The sequence below is a fragment of the Camelus ferus genome, chromosome 29 (genome assembly GCF_009834535.1).
Source record: "Camelus ferus isolate YT-003-E chromosome 29, BCGSAC_Cfer_1.0, whole genome shotgun sequence".
NCBI lineage: Eukaryota > Metazoa > Chordata > Mammalia > Artiodactyla > Camelidae > Camelus > Camelus ferus.
In genome coordinates this window covers 3301850-3324912 of record NC_045724.1, presented here as the reverse complement: position 1 = coordinate 3324912, position 23063 = coordinate 3301850, and the positions used below count along the sequence as shown (strand labels likewise).

The 23063-nt window shown below is 37.5% G+C and overlaps 1 protein-coding gene across 1 annotated transcript in view; it reads left to right on the top strand.

The window, feature by feature from the left end:
* The window catches only part of CNBD1 (cyclic nucleotide binding domain containing 1), a 230433-nt gene that overhangs the window by 26785 nt on the left and 180585 nt on the right, over positions 1-23063 (top strand). The window contains exon 5 of the mRNA XM_032469909.1: positions 15198-15356. Within this exon, the coding sequence (XP_032325800.1) occupies positions 15198-15356 (159 nt within the window). The remainder of the gene's footprint in view (positions 1-15197; positions 15357-23063) is intronic.

Sequence of the window (23063 nt, the reverse complement as noted above, 5' to 3'; positions counted from 1 at the left end):
CCATCCATCAGATGGGCAGTAATTAAAAATAATATTCAGTCTTGACAAAGGTTCAAGGTGGACACTGTATACTGTCAGTAGGAGTATAATTGATAAATTGGACAAATGAGCAAGACCACTTCAAAATTTTAGCTATGTACCTCCTTTGACCCAGCATTTCCACTTCCAGGAATGCATCCTACAAATTGATTTGCTCTGTGCACAAGGTTCATATAGAAAGCTTTCCAAGGCAGCATTTTTTCTAATGGTAAAAACTGGAACAAACTCAAATTTCTATCCATAAAGGAATGATTAAGTGGATGACTGTACATCTGTACTATGTAGAAAAATTGTGTGTGTTCCTGTAGATTTATATGTATTGGCATAAGAAAAGGTCCAAGAAATAAGTGAAAAACAAACTTTAAAGCAACATGTATAGAATGATCTCAGTTAAGACCAAAAACAAAAAGCAGCTTTGTGTATTTGTGTATTATTTATAAAGGCATACAAAAGGACAGAAAGGATACACTCTAAACACTGATTTTTGCAGAGAGCAGGAGGAATTTTCACTTTTCCTCTAGGTACATCTGTTTTTAAAAATTTTTTTAAATGAGCTTGAAATTGTGGGGTTTTTTTAAAAAAAATTAAAGTTAAAATTTGTATATACTTTTCAACCTTGTAATTTCACTTCCAAAAATATTTACTAAGGAAATAATCAGAGAGGCAGTCAAAGGTTATGTATAGCATCACAATGTAGTATAGGATTATTTGTAATAGCAGAAAATTCAAGTACTGTCCTGTGTTGAAATGGTTACATTATGGAATATTCATTTTCTATAGCTACTTAAAGTCATGTGTTAAAGAATCTTTATTGACTTGAGGAAATTCTTCCAAGAGCCGTTAACATTTAGGAAATGTTTGCTCTGTACCAGGGACTGTGCTTTACATAAATTGTTTTATTTAATCTTCTGAATGGCCTTTTGCCATTCCCATTTTACAGATGGAGACATGGAGGTTGGCTTGGTGAGAGTAAATAATTTGCTTGAGGGTCAGACTCCCACCAAGTTGGTGGAACTGAAGCAAAAGGCTTTGCTGATACTCAGATGCTAGATTACTTCACTGTGTTATCTTGAGTATAAAATCAGATCACATACATACGAATGTGTGGTATGACTCATCAAAATGAATTTTCTGTGTCTTAGTTTCTCATAGCTAAGGTTTGGGGAGTGGGTAGTGCAACTGATATTCTGAAGATGATGATTTTATTTTAAAAACTGGCATGTAATTTTTTTCCCCAGATATAAAAGTATTTGGGAATACCTAAAAGTAGAGAGGAAAAATTACTGATAAATACATTATATGGAGAAAACTAGAATTCCACCCCCTGCCCCGGCCCTTTTTGCCTGGTGTGTGGGTGGGTCTGAACATCCTTGAGATACTTAATAGTTACTGCAAAATTGGTTTCAGACGAGTTTTTGCCTCTTTTACTCCAACCATTAGTGCAATAGAAAGTTTGTCTCAAACTGCCCTTGACAGGATCACACGTTATTTTTAATGATGGAATTTGATGACCAAAATTATTTCATTGGTTTGCTTTCCTGTTCTTTGTTGTTTTTAGTAAGTTGCACTGTTTTGTTTGTTTATTGGCCATTTGAACTCTTGGGTGAATTGCCTGTTCATGTACTTAGGAAATACCTATTGATAATATCTCCCCAAAGTTGACTGATAAATACATTAAGCAAGAGTGTTAGAAAGCCCTTATAAGAGGATTTCACTCTGCCAGTTGGAATGCGTTTTTCTTAGAGTGAATTAGTGGTTGGTGGTTCAAATCTGACTTCTTAACCACTTGGAATTTGACTTCAGAGTTTTACTTTGAAATTTAAGGAATGAAGGGAAATGTATACAGGACCTCTCTTACACAACTTTCTTAGAACCTACAATTGTTTCAAAATAGTTTTAAAAAATCAAGGAATAGTAAAACAAGATTTCAAATGATTTATATTTTTTCTGCCAGCAAAAAGTCTGCTCTAAAGTAACAATAAAAATATCTTAAACAGAATTAAAACAGAAGTCCATAAATATATTAAGAAATTATAAATCTCCTCTAGGCTCAGCTCAAACTGGTCCCTCATGTAAAAGTCGTGATAAAGTTGTATGTGCCCGGATGGTGGGCACAGAGCTCTGGTACCTCAGAGAAGCTTTTGGCAGAATGAAATCGATGAGGAAACATGAAGCTTAGCAGACACTAAATGCCTGCACTATTAAAATTATTCTTCAACAGCCATTACGTCTTATCATTGTCATATTCAACACTCTATAATTCATTTAACTCAAGGGTCATGTGACAGATACAATAGCAGGGCTTTGAAGTATGGCAGCTGCCTGGCTGTGGGCAGCTGGAGAGAACACCTGATGCCAGAGCATTTGCTAAACACAGAAGAAAGACAGTCATGTGCAGGGAGGATGGACGAAATGCTTCAGGCAACCATGAAATCTACTTGGCGCGATGCCACACTAACGAGCATAAATGGAAGACCTGGCTGGGACGTAGGCAAACAATTCCACTTGAGCAGAAACTGAGTACATGACAAGAATGAGATCAAGGGCTGCTTGGAACTCTGATTATTATTTAAAATTTATTTTTTTGTGTGTGGATCATCCAGAGAGAAAGTAAATTTTTGGTATTTTCACAGATACAGGAAATCAAATAGACATATTGTTTTAAAAAGAGCACTGAATTTCGATCCGGAAGACCTGGGGGAGAGTCTCTGTTTCACCCAATCCAGCACCGTGGCCTTGGAACAGTCTCTGAGCATTGACTGCCCTCAGTTTTCACTCAGAAAAAGAGGATAATATCATCCTGCTTCAGAGTTACGCATTGAAGGAGATTTTAATTGTACTAACTCTTACTGTCATTATGGACTATAGACGGCAATGATGTTTTATGTAGATTTATACCATCTCTCAAGAAATTCGGCCTTATTTTAAAGCAGGTTAAACAACAACCACCCCCACACAAATTAATTAAAAAAAAAACACTGCATTACTTGCTTCAAAAAATTTTTAAAACCATACAATGTAGATTTTCAATCAGTGCATTGTTGCATCAGTTTATTTCCAGAAGAGAATTTTAAAGAAATTATAATAACTGTGGGCATACATAACATACATCTACAGAATTGTAGAAACCTATGTTAAAGATACATCTATTAAAAATGTGATTTTGAGGGGGACAAGAATTCAAGTATTCAGAAGGAAGCCTGTATTCTTGTTAATATCGTACTTTGCTTTTATAAAAATTCCTATTTGGTGTTACGGGTATTTCAGGGAGACATGTACTGAAGATAATATTTTGTATTATCTCATGATATCTTCCTTTAATAGTATGACCATTTCCCTTCCTGCACCCCATGAACCATCATGGTGTCAGAGAAAAAGGAAGGGTAATACTGCTTTGAGAAGCAGGAGGATATAAAATGGGGGCATATGGGGAAAAGGAGTGATGGAGAGGAAGTTAGCTAAGCTCGAGGACTGTTGCTCTTCATCCACTCCCGCCCTTGGTATGAATCTCACCTTGAGGATATGAGGTCTGCAGAAACGTCCAGAGAGCTGCTGAAGAAGGTGCGTCCCTGAGGCACGTTAGAGTCACCTGGAGAGCTTTTATGGAATACAGATGCCAGGTCTCTGTCCAACCCAGACTATGTAAATAGGAATCTATGACTTGGGGCCAATGCCTAAGTATTTAAAAAATATCCCTAGGTGATTCTCGAGAATTATTGTTACAGTAGGACCTAAATTTGGCTTCGTTCAACATGAAGTGAGAATAATAGCACAGTGCTGGTGGAGGAAGGTGCTTACGGATAACCTGGAGCGAATGCCGTTTGGTTCCACTTGGCCTGTGTCTAGCATGTAAGGGATCCAGAGGTTCCCATGAACACTGGTGAGGAGATAATGAGATCCTGACAGGACTGAAGAGATGGAGGATCTGGGAGGGGGAGGAACAGGCTACTAAGGTAGAAATCTGGATGAACCAAGTGAAAGGTCGTCAGCAGGAGCAGAGGTGGTAGCCAAAAAAACCCAGTCTTCCCTCGAAAGATACTAGTCTAGGGGCCTGAGTAGACCAGCAGCCACTATGTAGCAGGAACAGGATGATGATCAGCTGGCAGCTCACAGGCAAGAGGAGCTTCTCCCTCCAACCAAGGTCATATTAGCAACCTGAACCTCCCCCAACACTCACCCAAACGAAGCTCTGAAAGGAAATGGAATGGGCAGAAAATTGGCATGGTCGAGTCTTTATTTACCTCACAAGAACAAAGTTATTTTAATCAAACTCTTTCAAATTAATGGGACAGACACCATGCAGTGATATTGGGAGAAGAGAATCTATGTGTTCATGAGAAAGTCTGAAATGCTTTATAAAAAGGAAGCAAGCTGTCATCTTTGTAAATCTTTGGGTTTAAATAAAATTTCAATCCCACTAATCCATTTAGGTATTAAAATATCAAAACTGTATTCATATAAAGAGGAGTCAGAGGAAAATATCCTTTAATAATGAGAAGCTGCAGGGGTTCCTATCTCTATAAAATATGTTATTCTAAACGATCACATCTCAGGATGGCTGGGTTATGGCTCAGCTAACACGGTATTTTTCATAAATTTTTTTAGGAGAAAAGCATTTGGAAATCTAATTAGGACATTGTAAAAAGGAAATTTCATGGAGTAATGATAGCAAAAAATAAACAACCTCATATGAATAGATGCTCTATTCATGTGTCATCAGGAAAATGCAAATTGAAACAACACTGAGACACTTACTACATACTTATTAGAATGGCCAAAATCCAGAACACTGAAAACACCAAATGCTGGCAAGGAAGTGGAGCAACAGGAACTCTCATTTATTGCTCATTAAAATGCAAAATGATACAACCACTTTGGAAGCCAGTTTGGTGGTTTCTTACAAACTCAACATACTCTTACCACATAATCATATTTCTTGGCATTTACCCCAAGTTGAAAACACGTCCACACAAAAACTTGCACATAAATATTTACAGCATCTTTATTTATGATGGTCAAAACCTGGAAGCAATCAAGATGTCCTTCAGTAGGAGAATGACTAAACCAACTGTGTTAGGTCAGATAATGAAACGTTATTCAGCGCTTAAAAAAAAATAGCCATCAAGCCATGAAAAGACATGAAACAACCTTAATGCATATTACTAAATGAAAGAAGCCGATCTAAAAGGGGCATACTGTCTAATTGCAACTGTATGACATTCTGGAAAATGCAAAACTATGGAGATGGTAAAAAGGCGAGCAGTTGTCAGGGTTTAGGGGAAAGAGAGGGACGGCTAAATGGAGCAGAGAGGAATTTTAGTGAAAGTACTCTGTATAATACTACAATGGTGGATATATATCACTGTGTATTTCTTCAATCCATAGAGCGTCCAACACCAAGAGTGAGCCTTAATGTAAACTATGGGCTTTGTTTGATGATGTTTCAATGTAGGTTCATCAATTGTAACACATGTATTAGTCTGGTGGAGGATGTTGATAATGGAAAGTTGTGCATGTGTGTGGGGCAGCAGATGTATGGGAAATCTCTGTACTTCCACTTATTTTGTATAAACAAATACAAATACATATAGGATTCATTTGTTTTACCCAAAGAGACATACTGTAGAAGATAGTAGAATAAACTCTCCTTCATGGGCATTTTTTGTTAATAGGTAATTACTAAGCATTTACAGAGATGACATTCCTTGAGGGTCAATAACAGAAAGTTGCTGTTGCTTTCAAAATGGCTTTCAATAAACTTCAGATCAGTGCTTCTCAAATTTTAATTTGCAAACAAATCCCCAGAGGTTAAGGAGTGGGAGCTTATTAAGATGCAGATTCTTCTTCTGAACGTCTGGGGTGGGGCTGAGACTCAGGCTACCAGCTGCTGCTGCTCCTGGTCCGTGGACCACAATTTGAGTAGCAAACTTAGAGACTATTTGATTTTTTTTTCCTTTAAGAAAATGAAAAAAAACTATTAAACTGCAACTTTTTTGGGGGGTGGGGAATTTAGCCTATACTTTAAAAAATTAATTCATTCATCTATGGATTTATTTCAGTTAGTTAAACTACAGAGCTGGGCATGGGTCTTCGCTCATAATATGCTTGTTTCATTAAATTTAGCAGCAAATCTCACGCTGCACTTAATATGCAGAGTGTGGTATTTTGGAATTTCTTTGGTAGATTTTTACTCAGGACATTTTAATGAGGTCCAATCAGTATCTATTATCTTAAAAAGTTCAATTCTGATTAAGCATAGGATCACATAAGGAAAAGAGTGAGTAGCTTGCTATTTTCAAAGAAGATTTCAGATTTAGAACTTGTAATAGGTTATGACAGGTTTATAATCAGGTAATAGTGTTCCTGTAGAGTAGATTCTTGTCTTGTATAGGAAAGAATTCAAGAGTGAGCCATAGTAGAGTGAAAGCAAGTTTATTTAGACAGAGACACACTCCACAGACAGAGTGTGGGCCATCTCAGAAGGCGAGAGAGGCAGGCCCCAAGGTTTGAAGATGGTTAGTTTTTATGGGCCGGGTAATTTCACATGCTAACAAGTGGGAGGATTATTCCAGCTATTTGGGGGAAGCAGAGAATTCCAGGAATCGGGACCCGTCCACATTTTGGTCTTTTATAGTCAGCCTGGGAGATGTCAGGCTAGTGTCTTACAGTGAGCATGTAATGAGGTTCAAGGTCTACTGGAAGTTGAATCTTCCACCATCTTGGGCTTAGTTGGTTCAAACAAGTTTATGTCATAGCCTCAACTGTAGTGCCATTGTTTTAATGGTTGTGCCCTGCTCCCTTCTCTCCTGTCTCCATGGTAATATTTTGCAAAATCATTTTCTCTCACTTTGTGTTACATTATTTGCAACGGAATAATTTGACTTGGGAAGAGCAAAAAGATTTTGGCAGTGTGCGGCCATTCTCCTAGCCCCCCAGCCCCAGGGCTCCACCAGGTGTTCTCCGATGTGCCAAAGTCAGCCTGGCCAGAGGAGTCTTCTGGGGGTGTTCCTCATGGGTCCAGGAGTCTGCGCGCTCAGCTGGCTAAATTATCAATCCCTCTGAAAGCTCTCAAAGTATCTTTTGCGCAAAGACTTGATGCTTCATTTTAGACTTTAGATTCTAAAGACAACTAGGATATCTCAGCTGCTTGAATTGGAGCTCAGAATTTCACTTCTAGATCTAAAAGCAGTGGTAACATGCGGCTTTGATCTGGATTAAAATGATGTGGAACTTCTTTGTAACATGTATAGTTTCCCAAATATTTTAAAACAATCATTTGGAACAGTACATATATGACCTGGATGGATTATAAGTTCTCTCTAAAAATGTGAGTGCAGAAAATGTTGGAAAATTAAGATAAACATTTGGAGAGAAAGCAACTGAAAAACCTAGACAAATGGATTCTTATAGACTGACTTAAAAAAAAAATCTCTCTGCAAAATTGCTTTTTTAGCTTGTGATTTTCTTTTGAGATTTTGGACTCAATTTCATTTTCTAACATTGTCAAAATTACCCATGTGCTACAGCTACGTCTAAGTAGAGCTTATTTCATGCTAGCTTGGATCTGGCCTCAGGGTAATTAGCCATGGGCTTTTTGAAAAATATGTATTTAACATTAAAACAAATGAAACTATTCTTGTTATAATTATAAAACCCATATTTTCACTGAAGTTCTGAGATCCATTGAATGAGATATTCCTTGTATTTTCTTAACAGTCAAAACCAGAATAATTCTGTTTCACTATTTTATTCTAAAAAAGAAAAGCCAAAAAACACTATCTGGAAAGAAACTTCATGAGAAAGTCTTATTTATTTATTCTTTTAATTAATGTGTATTGAGCACTGACCATGTGCCGAGTGTAAGTTAGACGGTGTCTCTGTGTTCAGAAGGTACAGGTTGGTGGCACTGACAGGCCCTGAGTAAGAGGTGATAAATGAAGCACAGTGGGTGTCAGAGGTGATTACAGGTTCGGGGGCTGGTTGCACTGAGAGTGCTTATGTTAACCACTGATGATGCACTGGAAGATCAGGGCAAGCGTCCCTGAGGAGGGGATGTTCAAGTTCAAGGACAAGTAAGAGTTGGCCAGAATAAGAAGGAGAAGAGTCCCTGAGGCAAAGAGGACCACATGTGACAGTCTTCACACTGTTGATTCTCCAGATGCTGGTGAAGCTATCTTAACTGATGCTCTAATTGCCCAGTTTTGTAGTTGTGACCAGAAACCTGAAAATAATTTTTTCTAAACCTTGTAGATGATCTCCCCCATGGGTATCAAGATAGAGAAAGAAAGGAGGAAAAAAAGGAAGAAAGGAAGAAAGAAAAGAGAAGGAAGGAAGGAAGGAAAGAAAGAAGAGAAAGAAAGAAAGAGAGAGAAAGAAAGGAAGGAAGGAAGGAAAAAAAGAAAGAAAGAGGAAGAAAGAGGGAGGAAGGGAGGAAAGAAAGAAGGGAGGAATGAAGAGGAGGGGGGAGAGGGGAAAGAGAAAAAGAAGAAAGAAAGGAAAGAGAAATACAAGGGAGAAATGAAGGACTGTCATGCCATTTCAGGAGCAATAATTTGACCTTCTGGAGAATTCTATGAAGGGAAAGGGAGAGAAGTTTATAGAAAATCTAACTAATTGCCTCAGCCATGCTGTGCTGTCATCCTTTGTGGCCCAAATTAAAGACTTTACTGTGGCATAAAAATGACACCCTGGGTGGCCTAAGGCATTATTGTAGCAAAGTGACGGCCATTTGTAGAAACTGCCTACGTGCAAAGGATTTCACTTCATTAAAGTGGACTGCTACAAGAAAGCTTCAAGACTGAGTCTAAAAAAATGCCATTTATGCTTACAACTACCACTGAGGAATGGTAGATTATGATAGAGGGAAGGACCTTTTGCGATGCTTCTTTCCTGATGGTTTTGGTTAGAAGTGTCTGGGAGTAGGGGCTGAGGAAGGCTGAATTGCTCTGCCTGGTAGAGACATTATAATTTGGAGTTGTGGAGCCATCCGGGAGGGAGAAAAAGCAGAGAAAAACAGGGGAGAAAAGAAGTGAGAACAGCCAGGAAATAATTGAAGGAAGATGTGCACTGAGTGAGAAGAATCCACTGGTCCTGGGCATGGTGGTGAGGACACTTAAGAAAAGAAAGATCTGTTAATGGGTTTCAAGTACATTGTGTCATATGTGATGCAAAGCTCTTTAAATACCCCCAGTATTTGATGAACTCCATCTACTATACTTACAAATGCTTTGAGCACTTGGTTTAAGTTTATTTTTGCTGAGGAAATATAGGGAAGGTTAGCCTTACTTCTGGATAAACAAGACATGGAGTAAAGAGAGCGTTTAAGGAAGAAGCATGGTGGCAGAGGTGACATCAGAATGTAATCCCCTAGGAAATAACTGAAATTTTAGGAAGAGCTTTTCACTTTTCATGAATTTTCATGGGATCTTATCTAGGTTTTAAGAGGTCAGTAGATCCCAGCTGACATCATCTGTAGTGCATGGAATTCCTGACTAATATCCCAATAATGGAAAAATATGGTATCGTCATTTAAGAGTTAGATAGTGGACATGGTGGAATCGTTAAGTTCAGCTGAAGCAGTAATGCAAATGGTGATGTCTGCTCTTATAAATCTGATTCATCAAGGACCATACGCAGCTAAGGGAGAAAAGCCATCTTTGATTCAAAGAGAGTCACTTCTCTGGTTCGAAAGGATATACTTGAAAGTTTGGAGCATCTTTCAGGTTGTGTACTATTGGTGCCAGGAAATTGGCCTCCCTGCCTCCAAGTTGGCCCTTCTGTTCCCCCAAATGAATTCCATTCATTACTTAGATTAGCCGTATGGGGTTAGGATCTACCTGAGGAGACTAGTATAAAATCAAAAGAGAAATTCTGAAAATTCTGCATTTAATTCTTCTCTCTGATGAATTAAAATTAAATCCAGCTTGAGTGGCACTAGAGCTGAATGGTTGGAATGGTGTTTATATTCCTTTTCAAGTCGTTTAATAATCATTAATTCTTATACAGCGGTCAGTCAGGGAGCATTCGTGCTGAAGCAAGGCTGTCTGTAGAATGTGGAAATGGGGTGGAAAAGGAACTAGATGAGAGCCATTCGGGTGGCCGTGGAAGAGCTTGACAAATAGCTAATTTAAGGATGCTGAGCAGAATCAAAGATCAGTTAAAATTAGACAGTGTAGACTTGTAATCACCCAAGTGTGTGACAAATTCAGCAATGTTCTGTGGGTGGAAAAAGTGGGGTGATTAAAGTGGAAAAATGGAAATGATTCATACCTGGGAGCTGAGATAATGAACACAATGAACGCTTCTTTGCTTGGGCTGGATGTTCGGTAAATGTTTGCTGAACTGAACTGCGCCCGGAGGGAGTTTAGGTGATAAGCAGAGGCAGCACATGCTATTTGATTATCATTTAAATATATATTAATATACTGTTCTATTAAAAGTTGTCTTTCGATAGCCCAACTTTTTGATTTGAACTTTAATTTCAATTAATCCATAGGAGGTAAATCTGTGTTAATAATCGTCTCTAAACAACTTGATTTTTGTGCTTGTTTGCACAGCTTGCCATGTATTCTGGAAAATGTACTGATGCTTTACTCTATAGAACACCAGTAAGTCCAACTGTTCGCTTTTAACCGTGGAACTTCTATTGCTTTTTGGAAGTGAAAGAGAAGACTTTGAACTTGTCAAGGACATTAAATTTAGTAAAAACCAGGGAAATATTGCTTACCTCTGTCTAACCTTAAAATATTCTTTCTTATGTTGTAAGAGAGGACAGGATTCCAACGTTGGCTGTCAAGCGCTTATAACGGAGCTTGCCTTCAGCTGTCCTCAATTTTAACTTCGGCTGTATTGGCAATGTGTGGGGCAGAGTCAGCACTCCTGCTCAGCAAAACACAAAGCCTGCAATTTACTCACTTTCCTCATGGGGATGGGGATTTACCTGTCCCCATTTATTTCCCTGGCTTGGCATTAGTGATAATTAGACTAACTCAACAGATAGAGTTAACTTGGTGCCCTTAAAGTGACTGGATTTAATTTGTATTTTTGAGTCGGGATGACTTCAGTTTCTGAAAAAAAAAAAAAAAAAAAAAAAGACTGAAGAATCCTACAGCAAACATCTTAAGGAAGAATCTTAGTTAGAACCATGTATTACTCTGGCTCTAACTACTACCTAGTAAAATGTATATGGATTTACAAAAAAGTGATGAAGGAGGTTAAAGAAAGGTTTTGAGGACCGATAAAAAAGTTTGTAAGAACTCGAATGCCAGGATGTATGGAGGGTAAAGTGCTGTGATGGTCTCTGGACGAATCAGATCTAGGTTTGAATTTCAGGTCTGCAATTTAGCAATTATGTTGCCTTAAAAAATTACCTCAAACTTGAATCTTAGTCTCTTCATCCAAAAGTAGGAACTATAGCACATACTTGAGAGTGATATTGGAGGACTGAATGAGATAACATGCTGAATTTCGTTTTATTTTGTTTAGCAGTAGTGCTAATCCATATCACGTGAGTTTACTGAGGCATTTGAAAAAAAATCTAGAATATAGCCAATTTAAAAGCATTACTATCTGTAAAAAGTACATTTTGAACTATGAATGGCTCTCTTCCCAATGTATGATTTTGTAATACTTACATTGGCCATTTGGAAAACATTGGTTCATTGAGCTGTGCAGATCTTGCAAACGTTGACGTTTCTTTATGCAATATTTTTTAAAAAATCACAATCGTCACAAATAATCTCATCAGAAGAGCCTTTAAGTACTGAGAAGCTGTCAAGCTCACAGAAGGACATAGATGCAAGTTTTCTAAATTCTAATTTTCACTTGGAAGTTTGCACTTTATCATTGGAAACATACACTGCATCTTCCTTGCAGTCACAATCTCACTTCACTCATGTTTGAGAAAATATATACCAAACATCCAGGTCATATCCAAGCATCTAAGTCAATTATTATAGTTTGTCTGTTGGTGGTTCTTTCAAGTAAATATGAAGCTCAGTAAAGAAAGTGGATACTTTAGCTTGCCACTCAGATAATAGTAGAAGCAATTTTACTGGAGACCAAAATTTCTTTGGAAAGCTACAAAAACGTTTATCTGCACGTCTCATTTTGTCATGCAGAATATCACAAAGAGGTGTGTACTCAAGGGTCACAGGAATAAGATTTAATAAAATTAATATTTCTCTGGCTTTTAAAAACTGCATATACATGGCGACAAGGAATTCAGTGACTGCTAGGATAGCTTGATTCCAAGTCTTGATTCAATGCTAACGTGCAAAACAATGCCAAAAACTTTAAAAAGTCAATAGCAGAGAAAGGGATAGAATTACAAAATCACCAGTGCTCTATGGTATCTGTCCAATTCTATAAATAATTTCTTGCATTAGTATCATTGACTTGGAGTAAAAATTAATTCACAAGTCAGTGGACATGCTGATGCTAAAAAAATATGAATAGATTAATAGAGGATATTTATCTGTTGGACAGTGGCTACACCTATTTGACAGGGCAAAAATATTTTTGGGTAAAATTTAGCATTTTTAGAAGTTTCTCCTCTAGAAAAATTTCCTTTAGCTTCTTAGCAGATACTCTTTGTCTCTCGTCATCTTACATGTCTCAGCTTAAATCTCTCTGAGAGACACTGCCTTTTCCTGACAAGCGCAGTAGGTCCCCTGCTTTCGCACCTGTATGAGCATCTTATAATTGTTTACACAACGTGTATAAATTCTTCATGCCACTTTTAACAGCTCTCAATAACACATTTATGAGACTGATTAGTCTGTTGTTGCCTTCCTGCATTACATATTAAGGAACCTAGAGGCAGAAATAAAATTGCTGTTTTGTATGTTGAACTTTAACTCAGCAGATTTACTGAATTCTCTCACTGATTCTAGTATCTGTAGATTATTTTGCATTTTCCATGTATATAAACTATTATAAAATAAGAGCTCTACCAGTCTTTTCCAATTCTTATACTTTGTGGCTATTTTAATTTTAATGGCTAGGACCTCCACCACAGTATTAAATAGGTTAGAACAGCATACATAATTCTGATTCCAGAGGCAAAGTTTTAATGTTTCACTTTAAGTATAACACTTGTTGTATTTTTTTTTTTGCAAATACTTTTGTCATGTTAAGAAAGTTTACTTTTGTTTTCAGTTCACTAAGATTTTGTATTAAAATGAATATTGTATCATAAGAAGTGTTTAGATACATAAATATTATTACATATATACAAATAACATGATAGCACAAATATTATGTAATAGGTAGGATTTGTATTAAAAAAACTTTATAAGCCTGAGAATAACACAATTCAATTATCAGATTAAACTCACAAGAATCAGAGATTCTACGGTATCAAACTTTACTAAAAATTAAAGGTAATTGTGAAACAGAAACAAAGAGAAGTCTGAGATTACCAGCATAGCTCCTTAGAGAAGATGTGCCCTCCTGTACTCCTGCTGGCCCTGCCAGCTTGCACAGTTGTTTATTAATCTCTCATAAAATAATTTTGACTTTTATGTGACTGAACATTTTGGACTTATATATTGAATTATTGCTAGTAAATATAGTGAGAATTACTTTCTACCATTTTCCAAAGAGCGTAAGACACAACTTAATCAATTAATCAATTAATGTATACGAACATCTATTTGTTCCTGCTGGATTTGGTGGTTTGGTATGTCCTGGTTGGCTTCAAAGGGCTTAAATATCTTTGGGGACTATTGTGAACCCTCTGGCTGGCTTGAGATTTCCAATATAAAGGTAGGAACTCCAGGAGTCTCTTGCTTTGGGCAAATATGATGAACTTGGGCCAGAAGAATCCTGGGTGTATGGGAACTCACTTTCCACATTTCCACCACAAAATCTGCCTTATCTACCTCCACCTTGTCCCCCAGTCCACAAACCTCTCTTCTCTAGAAGATCAAAACTTTATTTCATTTGCATTTGAGAATCAGGGCTGGGTGGAGGAGAGCAGCCAACTGCTTTCTATCTGAACCCTCATCATTGCTGAGTTTTATTGCACTTATTATTTAGAGAAGTAACTAGGGATAGAGTTTTAAATAGGGTTCTGGGCCTCTGTGGATAGAATGGCTGAGGGGCTGTGAAAGTGGCAGAAGGGAAAATGGATTTTGGCTTTTGATTTTATCTTTGTAACTTACGCTAGGCTTTTTTCTGTGTATGTCAGATAAGTTTTGCTATTAAGCTTTAATATTCTGTGGATTTTAGATTACCAAAAAAATCCGACTCTACTGGATGTGAATGGTTAGACAACTTATTTAAACTCTTAACAGCAACTTCTTTATCTTATAAATTAGGGATAATATATTTTTATTTCACATGGTTAGTGTTAACGTGATGTATGTGTATAATGTTTGACAGAGTAGCTCGCACATTTAAAAGGACTCAAATATATGTTAGATGTTAATGTGATGACTGCTATTATTATTCCACGTGATGTTCATCTTATATTAATTTTGGCTTTTAATCTTTTCATGTATATAGTTAGAGGTACTAATCTATGATTATTTGGGTTTTTATCATCTTCTCCACTATTTTTTTTTCTTAAGGATGGACAGTGTTTGTTAGATTTCTTTTCCATAGTTTATTAGTGACCTCTTAATAGGAAAGCTTTGAGCTGGAAAAATAAATGGAAAATGGTCCTTCTCTTGGGGACTTGAGTGTATAACATACCATAGCACAAGAATAAAGTATGGCGGCTACTTCCAAGGTTTTCATAATTTACCAGTTAGAAGCAAAAGCTTAAAAAATGTGCTTTGATCTTTGGTGCAAAAAACCCAAAAAACACTGAAAAACAGCTGTTAAGAGTGTAAAAGAAGCATATTAATCATTGAAATATTTTCCTAAATACATGCACCTAATTTATTATGAAAGATGCTACAATCATTTGGGACAGTTATAATGCCTATAATCAAATTCTGTACATAGAAAATATTTTATATACACTAATTTTTATAATTAAAGTAATGTGTTTAATTGCCTTACTGATGACCAAAAAAAAAAAGGCATTGAAAAGGAATAAATTATTAAAATGCCAAATTATCTCAGTGCATTTCTACTCTTGATAATAGAGTTCATGTCAGTAATTTCTGTACAAAATGCAACAGTATAAAATATTATGTTTCTTTGTTCAGAAAACCTGCTGAAGGCACAGAAGAAAGTCAACCCCAACAACCTGATGATTCTCACAATGTAGCTATCCATGTTAAAAAAGAACATGGTGGTCTTACTTTATATGGACCAAAAAAATCTGAAGAGCAGTTAACAGAATTCCTGGCTATCTTAAAGAAATTGTAAGTATTTTTTAATACATTACTTCTTGTAGTTGAATAATTCTTTTGAATAGCTTTTTTTTTTTTTAAAGTTAGTTCTATGAAATTAAGTACTTTATTTATACTTGATTCAGGAGAGCTGTTTTTAGATGAGTGTTATTTACTGATGATGTTAAATTATGTTTAAGATTTTGTTAACGTAAGATTAGTCAGTCCTTCACAGAATTTAAGCTGTCTTCCCCATCACAGAGCCTTTAAATAAGCTTACTTCAAATTCTCTTTAATTTTCTGGAGTACTTTGTGCTGTCACTGGGGTACAGCTTCTCCTGAAAGAGAAGATGGAGAATGAGGGTAGGAATTAAATCTGGGTGGAGGCTGGTTACCAGAGATGCTATTGGATTTGTGAATGAAACTAAAGTTGAACTGAGACCATGGAACAATTTTGTGTATTGGAATTGAGATTAATGATAGAAACAAAACCAAAAATGAAAGTATCAATACTAGAATTGTGCCTAAAAGAGACCAGTAGCATGGATGAGAAATGAAAAATCTGGCATTTATGTTTGGAGGAACTAAGAGTCCTATGCTGTAAGCAGTTTTCTTCAAAATTATAATTGCAAATTTGAGAAAATACAATCGGTGCTTCTCAGAAATTTGAGAATGGTCAGATTTCTGATGCTTTTACTTATAAATGATGACAAAAAAAGAAAGAGAGAAATGTCAAAAACTAGTTGCTGTATAGGAAAGTATGTGTGAGGGAATTGTAGAGAAGGAAATAACCATTGGACATACAAGGGTACAATTAAACTTGTAAGCTGTTAAAAATAGAAAATTAATTAGAATGTGTTCAGTGAGTGTGTTAAAAAATATACTTCAGTAGAAAATTACTAAAGCCCTGAAAGTTATTGGAGCTGTAGGATGCCACAGCCACTTGCATTCCATTAAGCCATAATGTTGACTAAAATTGCACTGGATTAAAAATTTTGTGTCTAGAAACCCATGAATGACTCATTGCTGATTTCAGATTGTACCGGGCTGCAGAACTTGCAGTAGGTTATCAGTCCTCATCTTTCTGAACGTAACAAGGTGGCAGTTTCTGGATAGCAAGGGTTCTTATCTTAGATGCAGGGGAGCTCACGTGGGTATGGTTCTCTGGCAAGTTGTCGAAGTACTAGAAAGTAAATCTAGGTTCAAGTCAGAATGCAAATAACCAGCCGACAAGAGCCAAGCACCGTGTCAACAACAGACTGCTGTGAAAAGCAAGAGCCACGGAAGAAGGTTGTGTAAATGCAAGGGAGAATGAGAAAAGAAACTCCTGCTGCTTCCTTCCGTGGACCTCTGTGCCGGCTGTGTAACAACCAGTCTCCAAGCGCTGGGGATGACACATGTTGGGACAGTGACGATTTCTAGAACCCACTCCTCACTCCCACGTGAGAGAACGGGTGGGGGAGAAGGAGGTCCTGAAGTACTACAAGCCCTCCCTTTCGGTGGCTCAGACTTGGCCGCGGGTGACTCTTCAGAATGAAGGTCTTGACTGCTGGCGATGGACGGGGCTGTGACACCCGCTTAGTTGCAACAGAGTAAATGAGAAGGAAGCTCACCGTTGTGAGATGTTTAGTAGTCGCACAAAGCCTTCATTTCTTTACAAAAAAAAATTGTTTTTTATTTTCTCTTTTTTTAAAACATTTTTTATTGAGTTATAGTCAGTTTACAATGTTGTGTCAATTTCCAGTGTAGAGCACAATTTTTCAGTGATACATGAACATACATACATTCATTGTCACATTCTTTTTCGCTGTGAGCTACCACAAGATCTTGTATACATTTCCCTGTGCTATACAGTATAATCTTGTTTATCTATTCTGCATATGCCTGTCAGTATCTACAAATTTCAAACTCCCAGTTTGTCCGTTCCCATCCCCCTCCTCCCTGGCAACCACACGTTTGTATTCTATGTCTGTGAGTCTGTTTCTGTTTTGTATTTATGTTCTTTTTTTTTTTTTTTTCTTTTTTTAAGATTCCACATATGGGCGATCTCATATGGTATTTTTCTTTCTCTTTCTGGCTTACTTCACTTAGAATGACATTCTCCAGGGACATCCATGTTGCTGCAAATGGTGTTATGTTGTCATTTTTATGGCTGAATAGTATTCCATTGTATAAATATACCACATCTTCTTTATCTAGTCATCTGTTGATGGACATTTAGGCTGTTTCCATGTCTTGGCTATTGTAAATAGTGCTGCTATGAACACTGGGGGGCAGGTGTCTTTTTGAAATAGGGTTCCTTCTGGATATATGCCCAGGAGTGGGATTACTGGTTCCTATGGTAAGTCTTTTCCTAGTCTTTTGAGGAATTTCTGTACTGTTTTCCACAGTGGCTGCACCAAACTGCATTCCCACTAGCAGCGTAGGAGGGTTCTTTTTTCTCCACAGCCTCTCCAGCATTTGTCATTTGTGGATTCATTTCTGTACAAAAAATTTCTGATTTAATCCTCACATCAGTGCTTTGAAATGGCCATGAAACACCAGTAAGTATAGGAGCAATGCATATACTAAGTCCACGATCTATGTTAGTTCTTCTATAGGCATGCTTTTTATCTTCTTGTCTCCTTGCTATACTAGTGTATTTGTTTTCTATTGCTGTGTAATATATTATCATAAGTATCATAAGTGTAGTGTCTTAAAACAAAGTGCACTTATTATCTCTCTAGGCAAGGTCTAGCTGCTCATGTTTCAGAAGGCTTCAATCAAGGTGTCTGCCAGGCTGCACTCTTTTCCAGAGCATGAGCTCCTCTTCCAAGCTCACATGTGTTGTTGGCAGAATTTAGCTCCTTGTGGTTGTAGGACTGAAGTCTCTACTTTCTTCCTGGCTCTCGTTGCCTGTCCCCCCAAACCCCCAGCTCCTAGAGGCCCCATAGGTCCTTGCTGCATCATTCTCTCTCAGACCTTCTCACAAAGTGGAAGCTTAAATCTTCAAAGCCAGCAAGGGAGTCTCTCTCTCTCTGTCTCTCATTCTGATAAGATGGAGTCTTATATGACCTAATTAAGAGCATTCATATTCCATTTCCTTTGCCATATCTTCTGGTTGGAAACAAATCATTGGTTTTGCCCCCATCCCCCAAAACCCAGGTGACTGAGGGGCCCCTTGGAGTGCATTAGTCGTAGTTGGTCTGTGAATCACATTTGCAGTGGGTCTGTATGCTTTATGTACTCACTCAAGAGTAGTTCAACTAAAATCTGTTTAATTGATGGATAAGTTGTCCTGTCTTGGTCCTCTGTTTATCGCTAACTGAACTGTGATGAGATCAGGGGGTTACTCGAGTGAGGCAACTTAATCCTTTATTTATTTATTTATTTATTTATTTATTTATTTATTTATTTATTATAACTTTTTTTGTTGAGATATAGTCGTTTTACAACGTTGTGTCAAATTCCAGTGTAGAGTACAATTTTTCAGTTATATGTGAACATACATACATTGTCACATTCCCTTTTGCTGTGAGCCACCACAAGATCCTGTGTATATTTCCCTGTGCTACACAGTACAATCTTGTTTATCTGCCTTAGACTATCTAAAATTCTTCACTTTGTCATCCTGAAATTTTAACAAACACATTCACTTTAAGTAACAGTAGTCTGTTTTTAAAGAAATGCAAGTACACCTGACAAGATTTAAGAAGCTATTGTTTATCAGTAACTGGGTGTATTTTGGCTTGATCATTGATTACTTCTTAATTTCTACTTCAGTTCAGCAGCTCTGAGTACACAGTGCTAGAAGGGAGGAAGGAAAAATGATGTTTAAACATTAAAAGCACTGGAAAGGGCGCTTATGGGGCATGTCACCAGAAAGGGAGGGTTTGAATAGCTGGGGGACAACTACTGGATACTGGAAAGCGTGTCTGGAGCACACACAGTGGGCGGGAGAGATGAGAAGGAGACAGAAGGGCATTAGGAGACTTTCTGTTCATTGAATATGAGCTTATCATGTGTGTTAGATTTTAGATTGTAAGGAACAGAAACTGACTCTGGTTAATCACAGCAAACCCACACGAAAAAGGTGGGCAAGAAAGGGAAAACCTATAGAAGAACATTGCATAGCTCCCAAAACGGAAGAAGACATATACTGGAATTTGACACAACATTGTAAAATGACTATAACTCAATAAAAAATGTTAAAAGAAAAAAGGAAGAAGAAATAATAAATGTTGGATATGGTATCTACCTCTGCATATCTCTTCAAAAGACAATAATGGACTGAATCAGCTACAATTGTTTTTGATTGAGGGTTACTAGGGTCACATTCAGTCTCAGGGATAGGGAGTCAGATTGTTGCAGTTTGTTTTTGTATCCAAGTCTTGGATGAATGCTGGAGGCATTTATTTTATATTTTATAATTTATAATTTTACCAAGTTTACACTCAATTGATAAGAGCAGTTCAAAAGAGAAACTATTTCAGAAGGGGGGGATGGATCGTGGGTAAACAACATTAAAAGCTATGAACTAAACCATAAATTGGAATTTCAATTTATAAATAATTTTTGACTAATTTTATTTTTCACCTGTTCACGAATTCAACATATACTATACGTTTCTGTAGATATTCTTGGTCTTGGGACTGCAGTGATGAAGCTCTCATGGGGAGCTTATAGTCTAATGTAAGAGAGATAATCAACACATAGATGTTACGTCACTCAGTGATAAGTGCTAGAAATAAAAACGAATGCAGAAAAGGTGCATGGAACATGATGGAAATGATTAGAGAAGTCATGTCTGAAAGATGACGTTGATCAGATAATTTAATGAAATAGAGAGCTAGCTAATTAAATATTTTGGACAAGTGCATTCCAGGCAGAGGAAACACAAATGCAAGAGCCCAAGATGGTAACATGTCTTGCAAGTTGAAAAAAAAAATTAGCAAGGAGACCAGTGTTTTGAAAGTGCATGAGTGAGAGGGGGAGTTGGTGGAAGTGAGGCGTCAGAGGCAGCTGGGAACCAGGTCATTACTTAGGGTCTTGTAGGCAGGGGCAGATTTTTTGATCTTGGTGTGGCAGGCAAAATGAGAATGATGTGTTTCAATTCACATAATAATGGAGAGTCATCTGTGGGTGCCAGGAGGAGATTTGGGATGACCTGTCAGAAGACTTTACAGAACTGACCTGGGTGAGGGATGACTATGGTCTGAATTCGGTTTTAGGGAGTTCAATTTGACGTCTGAAATTTGATCTAATTTTTTTAAAAAAGACACGAGCAAAACAGTTTTCAATTGATATTCCTGGAAGCACATTAAGTTCTTGGCTCAACCTGGCCACAAGCAAGGAGAATGCTGGGCACACCACCTAATGCCCTCACGTGTTTCTGGTTGACTGCATTGCCTGTGACACTGCCAGCTTGTAAAATGCAGTTGTGGATCGCTTTGGTAACAATAATTGATTTCTTTATAAATGACTAATCTCGGAAAGAAAATTATGTGCATATGCATTTGTGAGGGTTCTGGAAAGAGCAGGCGAAGAGACAAACTTACAAATCAGCTGTGAAAAGCAGTTTAAGATCCTCTGAGAAAACTTGGCCCAAATGTTTTTTTCTCCTCCTTTCTCCAATTAAAGATGTTTCCTTTGAGGCAACTAGGCATCTGAAGATCATTATATTGCAGTGGAGCAGTGATGCAAAGCCACTGCTCAGGAATGACTCAGAGGAATTGCTCCCTGAAAGGACATGAGAGTTTCTGCTTTTTAAACTCAGGCTGCTTAAAATCCAAATGCAATATGGTTCTTACACTGTTGTTTTCCAGTGAAATGGCTTATGAACTGAGGAATCGTAATCTCAAACTGTATTTTGGGGCTATGTGCTGATGAGAGAAAAACACTTTGTGGGCTATTAATTCTATTAAAAATACAGTGTTTGGTTGAAAACTAGCTGAAGTTGGGGAGGCCCTCTCCTCTGGAAAAGAACATCTTTATTTGGTGCTAAAAGGGAGCATAGCTCAATAAAGAGTGGTGTGAATGCTAAAAGTAGTTTAGATTTCAGACAGAAACAGTGATCATTTATGACGTAAGACTGGAAACCAAAAAAAAGAGAGTTGTTTGTGTTAAGGAGATGAATTAGCAAAGGACAGAAATCAAAAACTCATCGCCAATAGATGAATAGTATAAAAGAGTAAGGCAGTGGATCTTGGCTTACCCATGACAGTGAGAATTAAAGTTACATTTGGGATACACGTATTGTAAAATGCCTGGGCTTTGGGGTCAGAAAGAAATGGGTTCTGAACTGCACTCCTCTAATTATTAGTTGTATGATCTTGGGTGAATTTCTACCTTTTGATACACAATTCACTAATCTATGAAATGGGCACAGTTAATAAACTCATAGGATCCTTGTTGTTAAGCCTAAATGACGTTGAACGTGTAAAGCCCCATGCATGTTACTTGGTCCATCATAGGCCCTCTGAGCAAGTCAGTCTTCTCTTTCCCAAAGCATCTTCCATATCTTGACAGGGTTTTTTATAAAAGCCTTCCCTATGTACTTGCCACATAAAGGGGTTCCTAGTATCATAGAGCAACAGTGTGTCTCATTTTTTAAATTCCCTTAAGAAAGAATATACACATTTCTCTTACAGTTTGAGAATAAATAATAGCTATTAATTATTTATCATATGTTTACATTAGTTTACAAAGTTGCCAGTGATATTTTTGTAGTGGAATTTCAGAAATTACTATTTGGTCACAAATTAACTAGTATTCAAGAAAATTACATCTTTATATCTTTGCTCTATTGTTTGGAAGTAAGCAAATACCCCTGATTACAGTATTTCTTGTAAAATGTTTTTTTTTCACTGTGTAGCCATGTCTTGGTCCATTTGGGTTGCTATAACAAAAATATGATAAGACGTGGTGACTTACACAACAGAAATTTCCTTCTCACAGTTCCGGAGGCTGGGAAGTGTCAGATCAGGGCACCTGCAGGTGTCAGGTCATGTGAGGGCCCACGGCCTGGTCCAGAGATGGCCCTCTTCTTACTGGGTCCTCGTGGCAGAAGTGGTGAGCGCTCTCTGGGTCTCTCCTACAAGAACACTACACGAGGGATAACTCATTGGTAGAGGCATTCTTAGCCTGGTTCAATCCCCAGTACCTCCATTTAAAAATTTAAACATAAATAAATAAACTAGGTATTCTGAGACTCAGTATCTGGTGTGTGGAGTGGAGGTTCCCCACACCAATGAGGAATTCAACTCAATTCTGACACTACATGCTCAGAGATAGCCTCACATTTCACAGGTTATGGGTACAGTCAACCTCCCCTTTCAGAAACCAGTTGAAAGTCTGTGCTTCTGACTGACCAGCCACGGCCTGGAGTTTCCCACAAGCCCCTCCTTGGACTTCTGATGCCAGTCACAAGTCCAAATCGCTACCTCTACTCCTGGTCAACAGGCTGTAAATCGCAGGTTCCCATGGCCCCACTGATACTGACCTTCATTTCTTTATGTGTCAATGTGTGTGGATGAGCTTTCTCTTGAGGAAATAGCAATAACATTAACAGCAATAAGAAATAAGAATAATGTATTCCTAATAGGTAAGTTTGTTTCTTTGTTTGCATTTCACAGTACAGACATAATCCTGGTAACCTACCCTAATTTCTGTGTTTGTAAACGACACACTCTTTGTTTTAGTAATATATATTCTGATCTTAGCTCTCTATGTAACAAATAAATATCTTTTTTCAGAAAAAAG